Here is a 12,231-nt window from a genome sequence, read left to right on the forward strand (position 1 = left end):
TGTTTTCTTTATATTGAGATGTAATCCATACCGAAGGCTGTGCTCTTTGGTCTTCATCAGTAAATGTTTTAAGTACTCTTTACTTTCAGCAAGCAAGGTTGTATCATCTGCATATCGCAGGTTGTTAATGAGTCTTCCTCCAATCCTGATGCCACATTTTTCTTCATAGAACCCAGCTTCCCGGATTATTTGCTCAGCATACAGGTTGAATAAATATGGTGAAAGAATACAACCTTGTTGCACATCTTTCTTAATTTTAATTTAGAAATTTTTACCTTAATCCTCAAAGTGGTAGCTTTCATTCTTTGCTTTCTTAAACTTTAAAGAGGCCTTTCAGAAGCCCAGAGGAATAACTAGTTGCTGGAGGAAGTTAGGGAGGACTTATAGAAGAGATGGCATTTGAGAGTAGGGAGGAGACATTTTCATTGAGTCAGAATTAGAAAAAGGAAGGTTTGAATAGGAAAAAGGGTGAAATATACATTCTTTCATTTATATCAGTTAGAATAAAATTAAAGACTGATCGGGTTTAGCGATTGAGACAAGTTTATCTTTGCCAGAACCAAGAAGATAGGCTTACTTAGCCTGAGTGAGCAGATTTTTTTTCTAGGACTTTTAATTGGATTTGCTCCTTGAATTATCCCTTGTTCTTGGGTCTGGAACAGATAAATTGCCACAATACTGCATATATTCTTATCTCACTTTATTCCTAGAATTGAGGGTATTCTTTGGGAGTTAGAAGGTAGGTTAAAATGTGACTCAGTTTTCTGACCTTGGGAAACTTCGTAAGTATGTGATTCTGTTTCCTCATACAAGTACAAGTCGTGATAGATTAATACCAATCTTTTAGAGTTGTTAAGATAATGTGTAAAAGAACTTTGTGTCAGAAATAATTGTGAAGTGTTACCCAAGATATGGACTCCTGGTATGGGGCTGCAGAATGATATACTTTCTATAAAATTAAAAAAAATATGTTATTGTGAATTATGTGATAATTTACATGGGAGAACATTAGTTTTACAATCATCCTATCGTATATTGTTTCATTGCCATGACTACAATCCCTCCATGCATCATCAACCAACCAAAGGGTATATACCCTGCAAGCCTGCCCCCTGGTCATCAGCACACAGCCCCTCTCCCTCTCTGAGTCTAGAGTCCCCAGCCGTTCCATCTCTCCTCCATCGTCTCTGCCTCCATCTCAGGTGTCACTTTTTCTCTGGGTAGAGTCCCACTCTCAGCTCTTCTCCCTTGATGGTCCCAGGGACCTTCGCTCCTGGACTGCAAAGTCAATCACTCCCCTCCTTTTGCTGCAAAACGTCTACCTTTATTTATAAATGATATACTTAAAAAAAAAAAAGAATTAAATTGCATTCTGTGATTTTAAAAAGAGTGATTTTTCCCCCCCCTTCTTTACAGCTTTCTGAAGCAAAGACTCACTTTGAGGATGTTTAATAAATCATTTGGAACACCCTTTGGGGGTGGCACAGGAGGCTTTGGTACAACTTCAACATTTGGGCAGAGTAAGTTTTTAAATGTTTTAATTAAGTAATTATGAAAGGACAAATGCAGTCTGATGGCTTCAAATTGGAGTTTTATTCCTGCTTTGGTCTCTGAAAATATGACTAGGAAAAGATATTGTTAAAATTTCTAAGAAAATACATTAACTGATTCTTTTAGCAAAAAATCCTAATTTGCTACTAATTTTTCAAAACCAGGAAATACTTTAATCTTTTTATATATGATAAGGATTTTTAAAAACTCAGCCTACAAACCTTAATTGTACTTAATAAAATTAACAACAGCAGAAATATTTTCGAGTATTCCCTGACCTGTTCTTAGAATACTCTTTGTACTTTCAGGTCAGTGACTTTTTAAGCAAGTGTGCCCATCAGAGTCACATTTAGAGTTTTTTAATTTTTTCCCCCCCAAATAAACATTCTCAGGAGAACTATACAATTAGGATCTTTGGGGTAGGGAATCTGAGCATATGTATTTTGTAAAAATTTCCCATTTCATTCTGATGTGCTTCTCAAATTAAGTTCATTCCAGTAACTGTGACATCTAGCACTGGAGCGAATTTAAACATTTTAACACAGACAATTTATCTGTAGTTTTTTTTTTTTTTTTTTTTAGATAAACATCAATATTTGCAACATTTACTGAAAAGTAATACCTTTTTGTGATTTAGTTTTCATTATATTCCCTGGAAGCAGTGGGGAAAAAATGTCTGTTGCTTAATTTTAATTCTGTATAGTTAGTTGTTAAGTGCCATTGAGTCAGTTCCAACTCATAGCGACCCTGTACAGCCTTTCTGATTGAGCAGCTTATAGACTTGAACTGCTGGCTTTGTGGTTTGCAGCCAGTACTTATCCTATAGCAGCACCACACCAGGAGTTCTGTTGTTGTTAAGTGCTGTCAAGTCGGTTCTAACCCATAGCGACCCTGTATAGGATTTCCAAGGAGCAACTGGTAAGCTTGAACTGCCGACCTTGCCGTTCAGACGACTTTGCACTCTGGCATATTAACCCACAGCACCACACCAAGACCGTATAATTAGTAGTCTGGTTAAATTTTAAAAGTTATTTTCAGATTAGACAGGTTGTTGTTGTTAAGTGCCCTCAAGTTGGTTCTGACTCATAGTCACCTTGTATAGGGTTTCCGAGAAGTAGCTGGTGAGCTTGAACCTCCAACCTTCCAGTTCAAACAACCTGCAACATCACCAGAACTAGACAGGTTGTTATTGTTGTTAAGTGCTGTTGAGTCAGTTCCAACTCATAGTGACATTGTATAGGATTTCCAAGAGGCACCTGATAGGTTTGAACTGCTGACCTCATGGTTCAAAATCCAATGTTAATCCTATAGCACTACACCAGAAGTCCAGATAAGTAGCTCTATCCAAATAAGGAATAGTCCTGGTGTGGCGCTGTAGCTTAATGCACCAGACTGCAAAGCTGTTTGAACTGCAAGGTTGGTGGTTCAAGCTCACCAGTCACTCCTTGGAAACCCTATACGGGGTTGCTGTGGGTCGGAACCAACTTGATGGCACTTAACAACAACAACAACAGCAAAAAAAACCAAAAAACATTGAAACTCTTTTTCATTGGGTCACCTGAATTAGAAAGTATTCTGACTTTAGATTTTGCATTTTCAGATACTGGCTTTGGCACAACTACTGGAGGGGCATTCGGAGCATCTGCATTTGGTTCTAGCAACAATACTGGAGGCCTGTTTGGAAATTCACAAACCAAACCAGGTAGGACCCTTATTTGGAATACTAATGATTATTTGTAATTTCATTTAGAACTTCATTTAGTGACTCAGATTTGTCTACTTAACTGTTTGTTTTTTTTACCTTTCTCTCCATCTTACCAGGAGGATTATTTGGTACCAATTCATTTAGCCAGCCAGCCACTTCCACAAGCACTGGCTTTGGGTTTGGCACATCAACAGGAACATCAAATAGCTTGTTTGGAACTGCAAGCACAGGAACTAGTCTCTTCTCATCCCAGAATAATGCTTTTGCACAAAATAAACCAACTGGCTTTGGGAGTAAGTCGACATTATTAGACATTAGCATGAGACAATTTGGTTTCCTTATTAAGTATGTTCTTGCATTCTCTTTTCCTCCTGTCTGACTGTCACCCTTTTCCACCAAATGTTAACAACACAGGAAAAGGAAAATTAAAAAACAAACAAAAGAAAAACATTGTTTTTGAAAAGTTTAGTAGGCTGGTTAAAAAAAAGTAAGGGAGTAATATGTGCATCTAACCAAGAATGGAACAGTGAAAATCACGACTACTTAAGGGATATGTAGAGCGGATAAGATGCTTGGTAAGGAGTAACTAGCACTAGTATGAAAAGCCAGGTCAGTGTAGTGCTGGTGGTGAGACAGGAGAATTTGGAAAAGGAATGTGTTGTAGTCAACAGTGTTGTGCTGCAAAGTAGCCCTCTTCATGCTTCTGCCTCTCGTTTCATATAAAGAGACTGGAGAAGGATTGACAAATACTGGGCATGACATGGTTAATTTCTCATTCTTTGTCTGTGACAGATGTTGCTAATTGATAACAGCTTTTTCTTTTTAAGACTGACTTTGACCTGATAATACTTCTAATACTGTATTTTGAGAAAAAATTGTTGGCTGGATAATATTTTTCTAAAGGAAAATTGTGCAGATGTTGAATAGGTGGCAATATGAAATCCAATTTAAAGTGAATTCTCATTGTAATTCAAGAGAGATTTGCCCATTTTCTTCAGATTGTACAAGGGAACTTTCAAAAGTTCATGGAAAAATTCCATTATCTTATTAATTCCATGTTTTCCATAAAGTTTTTGAAACCCCCTTACATATTAATACTTGCTTTTAGAAAGAAATAGCAGTTTGTCTGCCAGTGGCAAATCACATTCTTCCTAACTTGGTAATTAGAATGTCATTTAATATTAAATATTTGCAGCTTACTTTTTAATGTTGTGAAGTGCCTCATAGTTGGTTCTGACCCACAGTGAACCTGTATAGGGTTTCTGAGGAAGTGGCTGGTGAGTTTGAACTGCCGACTTTGAGGATCAGAACGATTTTGCAGTCCAGCGCATTAACTCACAACACCATACCAGTACTCCATAACCACCAACAGCACCTGATATTCCCAGGTGCTCACAGGGTCGCTATGGGTCGGAACCGACTCGACGGCACTTAACAACAACAACAACTCACATCCAAGTACTAACCAGGCCTGACCCTGCTTAACTTCAGAGATCAGAAGAGATTGGGCATATTCAGGGTGGCACTTTTTATTAAGCCACTCATATTTCTGGCGTTATTGTATAACTTCTTTAGAGATTGTTGTTGTTACTGCTGTTAAGTCAGTTTTGACTCATAGCAACCCTACATAGGGTTTCCAAGGAGTGTCTGGTGGGTTTGAACCGCTTGCCTTGTGGTTAGCTGTCCAGTGCTTACCCTATGGAAGGAACCATACCAGGTTTCCTCTTTAGAGGTAGTATCTATTTCAAGAAGTAATTTTTGTTGTTAAGTGCTGTCAAGTCAGTTCTGACTCCTACTAACCCTGTATAAGGTTTCCAAGGAGCAGTTAGTGGGTTTGAACCACCTACCTTACAGTTAGCAGTCCAATGCTTACTTATCCTGTAGCACCACACCAGGATTCCAAATCTTTAGCTAACTGTTAAATTCATTTATATGGGATAGTTTTTTCAGGACTGCTTTTTGGAAAGTAATCAAAGGAGCTACTTTATTTCTTTATTAGGTGCTATAAAATGATAGACAATAAATTATATTTTTTGGGTGAAACTTTAACTTAAGCTGTGTTTGATTGCCCTGGTAGGACCTTTTGTGTGTCTTAAACATTTTGAGGGTGTGTGTGTAAAATAATATGTGTCCATAAAATAGTCTATGAGCCCCTGCTGAAGTCTTTTGTGACCAGATGTTTTCAGAAACACAAGTTCATTCAACATTTAGTCTTAACCCTGGAAAGGATGAGATAAAATTTGTGATGAAACATTAATATTTCTTTTATTTTGTCTTCCAAATATGCCCAAGGGAGGGTATCATGAATACTTAGATGTCTAAAGGATTCAGATTTTGTCTCAATCAAAAGTTATGAACTTTGAAGTATGGTTTGAACTTAACTTGCTAGAGAGATTTGAAAGAACATTTGTAATGTGAAAGTAGTGCTGATTTAATGCCATATCCCAGTTCTAAAGGAATTCTTAAATTCCTCTGGTTGCCATCTCATTTTTCTTTCTAATGTGTAGATTTTGGAACAAGTACTAGCAGTGGAGGGCTCTTTGGAACTACAAATACCACTTCTAACCCTTTTGGTAGCACATCTGGCTCCCTTTTTGGGCCAAGTAGTTTTACAGCAGCACCTACTGGGACTACCATTAAATTCAATGTAAGTATGTTTTTCTATTCTCTGAAATGTATGTCTTTTCTACCTGTATATTTCTTTGCTGGATAAATTGTAAAAATTGTTCTTTTCATTTACGGATAACTGATTTGGGCTCTTCTTGAAAGATACACTAAAAATAAAATCTGTAAATCATTAAAGTAAAATTAAACTTCTGTTTTCATAATTTGACCTCTTAGTTAGAATGGCTTTTAATGTTAAATGTTGGCAGATAATTTTTTATTAGTCACTGACATTTTTGCCAGTGTATGTATAAGTTTAGAGGCAATGTATCTCATATTTCAAGAAATAATCTTTGTTGTTGTTAAATGCTGTCAAATCAGTTCCAGCTCATAGCAACCTATTGATATGGTTTCCAAGAAGCAGTTGGTGGGTTTGAACTGCCAACCTTGCAGTTAGCAGTCAAGTCCTTATCCTACAGGGCCACATCAAGACCCCATTAGAAAGATGCAAATCAAAACAATGAGGTATCTTACCCCAACATTAATAGCAAAGTTTTTAAAAAAAGAGAGAAAACAGCAAATGCTGACAAGGCTGTCAAGAGACTGGAACTCCCATGCTCATTAATAGCAAAGTTTTTAAAAACAACAGAAAATTACAAATGTTGACGAGGGTGTGGAGAGACTGGAACCTTTCATATACTGCTAGTAAAATTATAAAATGGTTTAGGAAAACAGTATAGCACTTCCTTAAAAAGCTGGAAATAAGGAATACCGTATGATCCTGCAGTCTCACTACTATGTATAGATCCTGGAGAAGTAAAATTCAACTTGAACAAATACATGCATACCTGCGTTCATCTTAGCAATGTTCACAAAGCAAAATGATGGAAGCAACTTAAATGCCCATCAAGTATGAAACTGTGGTACGTACATATATTGCAACATTATGAAGCATTAAGTAATAATGGTGAATATGCAGAATGCTGCATAACGTGGATGAACCTGGAGGATATGCTGAGTGAAATTAATCAGTCACTAAAGGACAAGTATTATATGAGACTATTATTTAAAAAAATCAAGAAAATGAATGAATGGCTAAACGGACTAATTTTAAAGTTCACTGGTTGAGAAATTGTGTCATAGTAGAAATATAAACCTTGGAATTCCAAATTTGTCTTTATTTTCCTTTGCAGCCTCCAACTGGTACAGATACTATGGTCAAAGCTGGAGTTAGCACTAACATCAGCACCAAGCACCAGTGTATTACTGCTATGAAAGAATATGAATGCAAGTCACTAGAGGTGAGTAAAATGCAATATAGTGCTGTCTAACTTTTTCATTCTATTGGAAAGCAGTTTTTAAAAATGTTTTTGGTTAGTTTTGGGATTAGGTGGTTCACATTGAATTTATGTGAAAAGCTTTAACATGAACCAAATTGTTTTAAATTTTAATGTATGTTTAATAGATAATTGGGTTTTTAGGTAAGTATTGTGTTTAGCTCGTGTGTATTGTTGTAGCTCTACTAATGGTCTATTTTGAATTGGAGGTTGCTCACACTACACTAGGCAGTGTATGTGTGTGTGTGTTTTTAATAAACTTGTTTTTGTGGGAGTATAGCATACATACAGAAAAGTGCAATGTCAAAACGTACTTACTACTCAATAAATTTTCACTAAGTGAAGACACCCAAGTAACTATGATCCAGATCAACAAACAGAACATTACTAGCATCTCACACATACCCATCATACTCTCCTAGTGACAGTCCTTTTTTTCCAAATGTAATCACTATCTTTACTGCCCTTTTTAAAACTTTATATAACTGGAATCTGACATTGTATGCTCGTTTATATCTGTTTTCTTTCAGTGTTGTGAGATTTATGTAGTTGCATGAAGTCCATTTCTCATCGATGTCCCTTGTATAAACTTTTAAAATACTCAAACATTTTAGCTCTTTTCCTGATTGTAACTGTTTCTGCTGCTTCTGCCTACATCCCAAACTTGCTTTCTTGGAGCTTATAGATTCTGACTTGAGAAATAAAACTCTTAAAATTTGTTCCACATTTTCTCAAATTTCCAAACTCTCCAGAATCTTTCATCTTTCATCAGCTAATTTTTACATTTAGTGGTGGCAGTAGGCAAGATCATAGAATTTTATCAAAAGAAAATATTTATTGCTTATTAAAAGGGCTAAGATTATAATACATTAGGCCCTTTAGACTGTGTTTTTGCTATTGTTAGGTGCTATTGATTTGATTCCGACTCATTACCACTCTGTGCATAACAGAATGAAACACTGCCCAGTGCTGCTCCAGCCTCACATTGCTGCTGCCACTGTTAATCCATCTCATTTTCACTGATCCTCTCCACTCTATCAGGAGTCCTGGTGTGGCGCTGTAGGATAAGCACTGGTGGACCCCAAGATTGGTTTGAAACCACAAGGTCAGCGGTTCAAACTCATCAGCAGCTCCTCAGAAACCCTTTACAGGGTCATTATGCATCAGAAATGACTTGATGGCATTTAACATCAACAACCACTCTATCAAGTATGACGTCCTTCTTCATAGATGGGTCCCTTCTGACAACATGTCAAAAGTACAAGAGACATAGTCACACCATCCGTGCTCCTAAGGAGCATTCTAGCTGTACTTCTTCCAAGACATACTCATTTGTTTTTATGGCAGTCCAACACTGAAATTCAACTGGCATTGATTCTTCTACCATCTTCCGTATTCATTCTCAAACTTTTACATGCCTATGAGGCAGTTGAAAATAGCAGGTTTGGGTTAGGTGTACCATAGTCCTCAAAGTGGCATTTTGCTCTTGAACGCTTTAAAGACATCTTTGCAGTAGATTTGTACAATGCAATAGGTCATTTGAGTTCTAACTGCTGCGTCCTTGAACACTGATTGTGGATATGCTGATGCAAAATTTTACTTATGATATTAATGATGTTGTTTGGAGATTTTTGCATTTCATTGGGCCACCTTTATTTGTAACTGGCACAAATACAGCTGTCTTCCAGTCATTTGGCAAGATAACTGTTTTCCAAATTTCTCAGCATAGAATGAGCGCCTCCAGTATCAATTTGTTGAAACGTTTCAATTTGTATCCCATCAGTTCCCAGAACTTTGTTTTTCACCAAAGTCTTCAGTGCAGCTTGTGGTTTGTTTTTGTTTTTTTCTTTAATACCATCGGTTCTTGATCGTATACTACCTCTTGAAATGGTTGAAAATCACCAATTCTTTTTGGTACAATGACTCTGTGTATACCTTCCTTTTTCATTTGATGCTTCCTACATAATTCAGTATTTTGCCCATAGAATCCTTCAATATTGTAATCCAAGGTTTGAATTTTCTTTTCAGATCTTTCAGCGTGAGAAATGCTGAACATGTTCTTCCCTTTTGTTTTTTTATCTCTAGGTCTTTGTGCAGTTCATTATAATACTTGACTTTGTCTTCTTGAGCAGCCCTTTGAAAGTTTCACAGTCTCTCTTGACACCCATTTTGGTCTTTTCTTTCTTTCCTGTCTTTTTAATGACCTTTTGTTTTCTTCATGTAGGATGTTCTTGATACTGTTCCACAACTCCTTGGTTTTTAGTCATTACTGTTTAATGCATCAGATCTGTTCTTGAGATGGTCTCTAGATTCAGGTGGTATATATTGAAGGTCACGTTTTGGCTCTCTTGGACTTGTTTTAACAGCTTCAGCCTGAACTTGCATATGAACAATTCATGATCTGTTCTACAGTCTGCCCCTGGCCTTGTTTTGGTTTATATTGAGCTTCTTGATTGTCTCTTCCCACAGATGTAATTAGATTTCTGTGTATTCCATCTGATGAGGTCTGTGTGTATAATCACTGTTTATGTTGTTTATTTCAGAGAATAAGTCATTGGTCTTGCAAAATTCTGTCATGTAATTTCCAGCATTGTTTCTGTCTCCAAGGCCATATTCTCCAACTATTGATCTTTTTTCTATGTTTCCCAATCACCAGTAATTATCAGTACATCTTGATTGTATGCTGGATTAATTTCAGACTGAAGAAGTTGGTAGAATGCTTCAATTTCATCATCATTGGCTTTCATCGCTGGTGCATAAATGTGAATAATAGTGGTATTGGCTGGTCTTCTTTGTAGGTGTATGGATGTGATCCTATCACAGACAGCATTGTACTTCAAGAAAAGGTCTTGAAATGCTCTTTTTGATGATTTGTGCCATACCCATTCCCTTCAATTTTCATTTCTGTCATAGTAAACCATATAATTGTCCAATTCAGAGTGGCTAGTACTAGTCTATTTTAGTTTACTCATACCTAGAGTATCTATCTTTATCCGTTCCATTTCAATTTTTGATGACTTCCAGTTTTACTAGATTCATTTACATTCCACGTTTTGAGTATTTTAATGGATGTTTTCAGCTTTTTTTTTCCCAGTTGGAGTTGTGCCCCATTAGCAAATGAAGGTCCCAAAAGCTTTGGTCCATTCACATGATTAAGGTACACTCTACTTTGAGGAGGTAGCTCTTCCCATGTTATATTTTGAGTGCCTTCCAACCTGAGGGGCTCTATATCAGGTAATGCTTCCCTGCTGTTCATAAAGTTTTCAGTGGCTAACCATTCAGGAGTGGTCCGCCTTTCTTTTCTTCCTTGCCTTAGTTTGTAAACTCCACTGAAACTTGTCTACCATAGGTGACCCTGCTGGTGCTTAAAATACTAGTGGCAGTTTCCAGCACCGCAGCAACACTCAAACCACCACAGTGACAAACTGACAGACGAATGGTAACTTTCAGTTAAAGTTTTATGATACTGGTGGTATGGATATTAAGGGGTATGGTGCTGTAGGACAAGCTCTGGAACACAAGGTTGCAGCTAAAACTCATCAGCCACTCCACAAAAACCCTGTACAGGGTCTCTATGAGTCAGAACTGACTCAACAGCACTGACATCACAACAACATAAAATACAGGAAAATTTTTTTTTAATGATAATGAAGGTTAAGTGTCATTCTGAGTTTTCTGTCTTTTAGCCATGATTCCTATGTTTAAAATTTGAGAATTGAGGTATTAGTTTCCTAAAGAATTTTCAGGGCTGTATATTAAGATTGGAGTCCTGTTATGGCACTGTGGGTTAATGTGTCAGACTACAAAGCTGTTTGAACTGCAAAGTTGGCGGTTCAAGCTCACCAGCTGCTCCTCGGAAACCCTTACAGGGTCGCTATGGGTCAGAAGTGACTTAATGGCACTTCACAACAACAACATATTAAGATTGGAAATATGTTTTCATTTCTCTTAGGAACTTCGTTTAGAGGATTATCAAGCTAACCGTAAAGGCCCTCAGAACCAGGTGGGAGCAGGTACCACGACTGGCTTGTTTGGGTCTTCTCCAGCCACCTCCAGTGCTACAGGACTCTTCAGCTCCTCCACCACTAATTCAGGCTTTGTATACGGTCAGAACAAAACTGCTTTTGGAACTAGTAAGTATTTGACATTGTATCATATTGAGTATATTTAAGCTTATAGGTGGCTAATGTGTCCATGATTTGCAGCTTGGTTTCCTTTGCCTTCTGACTATTGTCAGAATGTTCTCAGATCTAATCATAAGAAGTGTTGTTATGATTATGAGTCGGTTCCTACTCATAGCGACCCTGTATAGGATTTCCGAGGAACGGCTGGTAACTTTGAACCACCAACCTTGCAATTCAAAAGAAATGTAAAGTATTCTTATGATCTTTTCTAAATTAGAGTGGGCTTTAGTGTGACATGTAGTTCAAATAGAAAATGTGTCCCATAAACTTTTTGGATGTGGTAACACAGATGCAATCATTGGAGGTATTCATTTAACAAAATTATTGAAAACCTCTCACATACTAGGTACTGTTCTAGTTGTTGGATATACAACAATGAACAAAGCAGACAATAACCACTTTGCAGAGTTTACCTGTTAATGAGAGAAGAAAGATAATAGATAGCAAAACATAATTGTCACTTTGTCTTAAGTGCTTTTTAGAAAAATAATTCACTTATGCTGAGGTAGCAAGGAGTGTCTGGAATGTATATGGGGATGTGGAGAAGTGTAGTTTTAATTGAAGATGGTTAAGGAAGGCTTAACTGAGAAGTTGATGTTTGAGAAGTGATCAATCTGAGGTAGGTGGGGGTGTAAGCAAGTTTCTGAGGGAAAAATATACCAGCTAGAGGGAAGTAGTGGTCTAAATACTTGAGTTTTTGCCAATAAAAAGAGGGTTGTTGTTGTTGTTGTTAGGTGCCATCGAGTCAGAACCGACTCATAGCGATCCCATGCACAGCAAAACTACCGCTGTTACACTTGAGTCCATCAGTGATGCCACCTGGCCAATCCATCTCATTGGGGGTCTTCCT

General features: G+C 37.3%; 1 protein-coding gene across 1 annotated transcript in view; it reads left to right on the plus strand.

Moving 5' to 3' along the window:
- The window catches only part of NUP98 (nucleoporin 98kDa), an 89,791-nt gene that overhangs the window by 24,640 nt on the left and 52,920 nt on the right, over positions 1-12,231 (plus strand). The window contains exons 2-7 of the mRNA XM_006870256.1: positions 1,417-1,520; positions 3,152-3,253; positions 3,373-3,549; positions 5,764-5,903; positions 7,054-7,161; positions 11,150-11,330. Coding sequence (XP_006870318.1) covers positions 1,445-1,520; positions 3,152-3,253; positions 3,373-3,549; positions 5,764-5,903; positions 7,054-7,161; positions 11,150-11,330 — 784 coding nt within the window. The 5' untranslated portion in view covers positions 1,417-1,444. The remainder of the gene's footprint in view (positions 1-1,416; positions 1,521-3,151; positions 3,254-3,372; positions 3,550-5,763; positions 5,904-7,053; positions 7,162-11,149; positions 11,331-12,231) is intronic.

This window comes from Chrysochloris asiatica, unplaced genomic scaffold (genome assembly GCF_000296735.1).
Source record: "Chrysochloris asiatica unplaced genomic scaffold, ChrAsi1.0 scaffold00140, whole genome shotgun sequence".
In the NCBI taxonomy this organism is placed as follows: Eukaryota; Metazoa; Chordata; class Mammalia; order Afrosoricida; family Chrysochloridae; genus Chrysochloris; species Chrysochloris asiatica.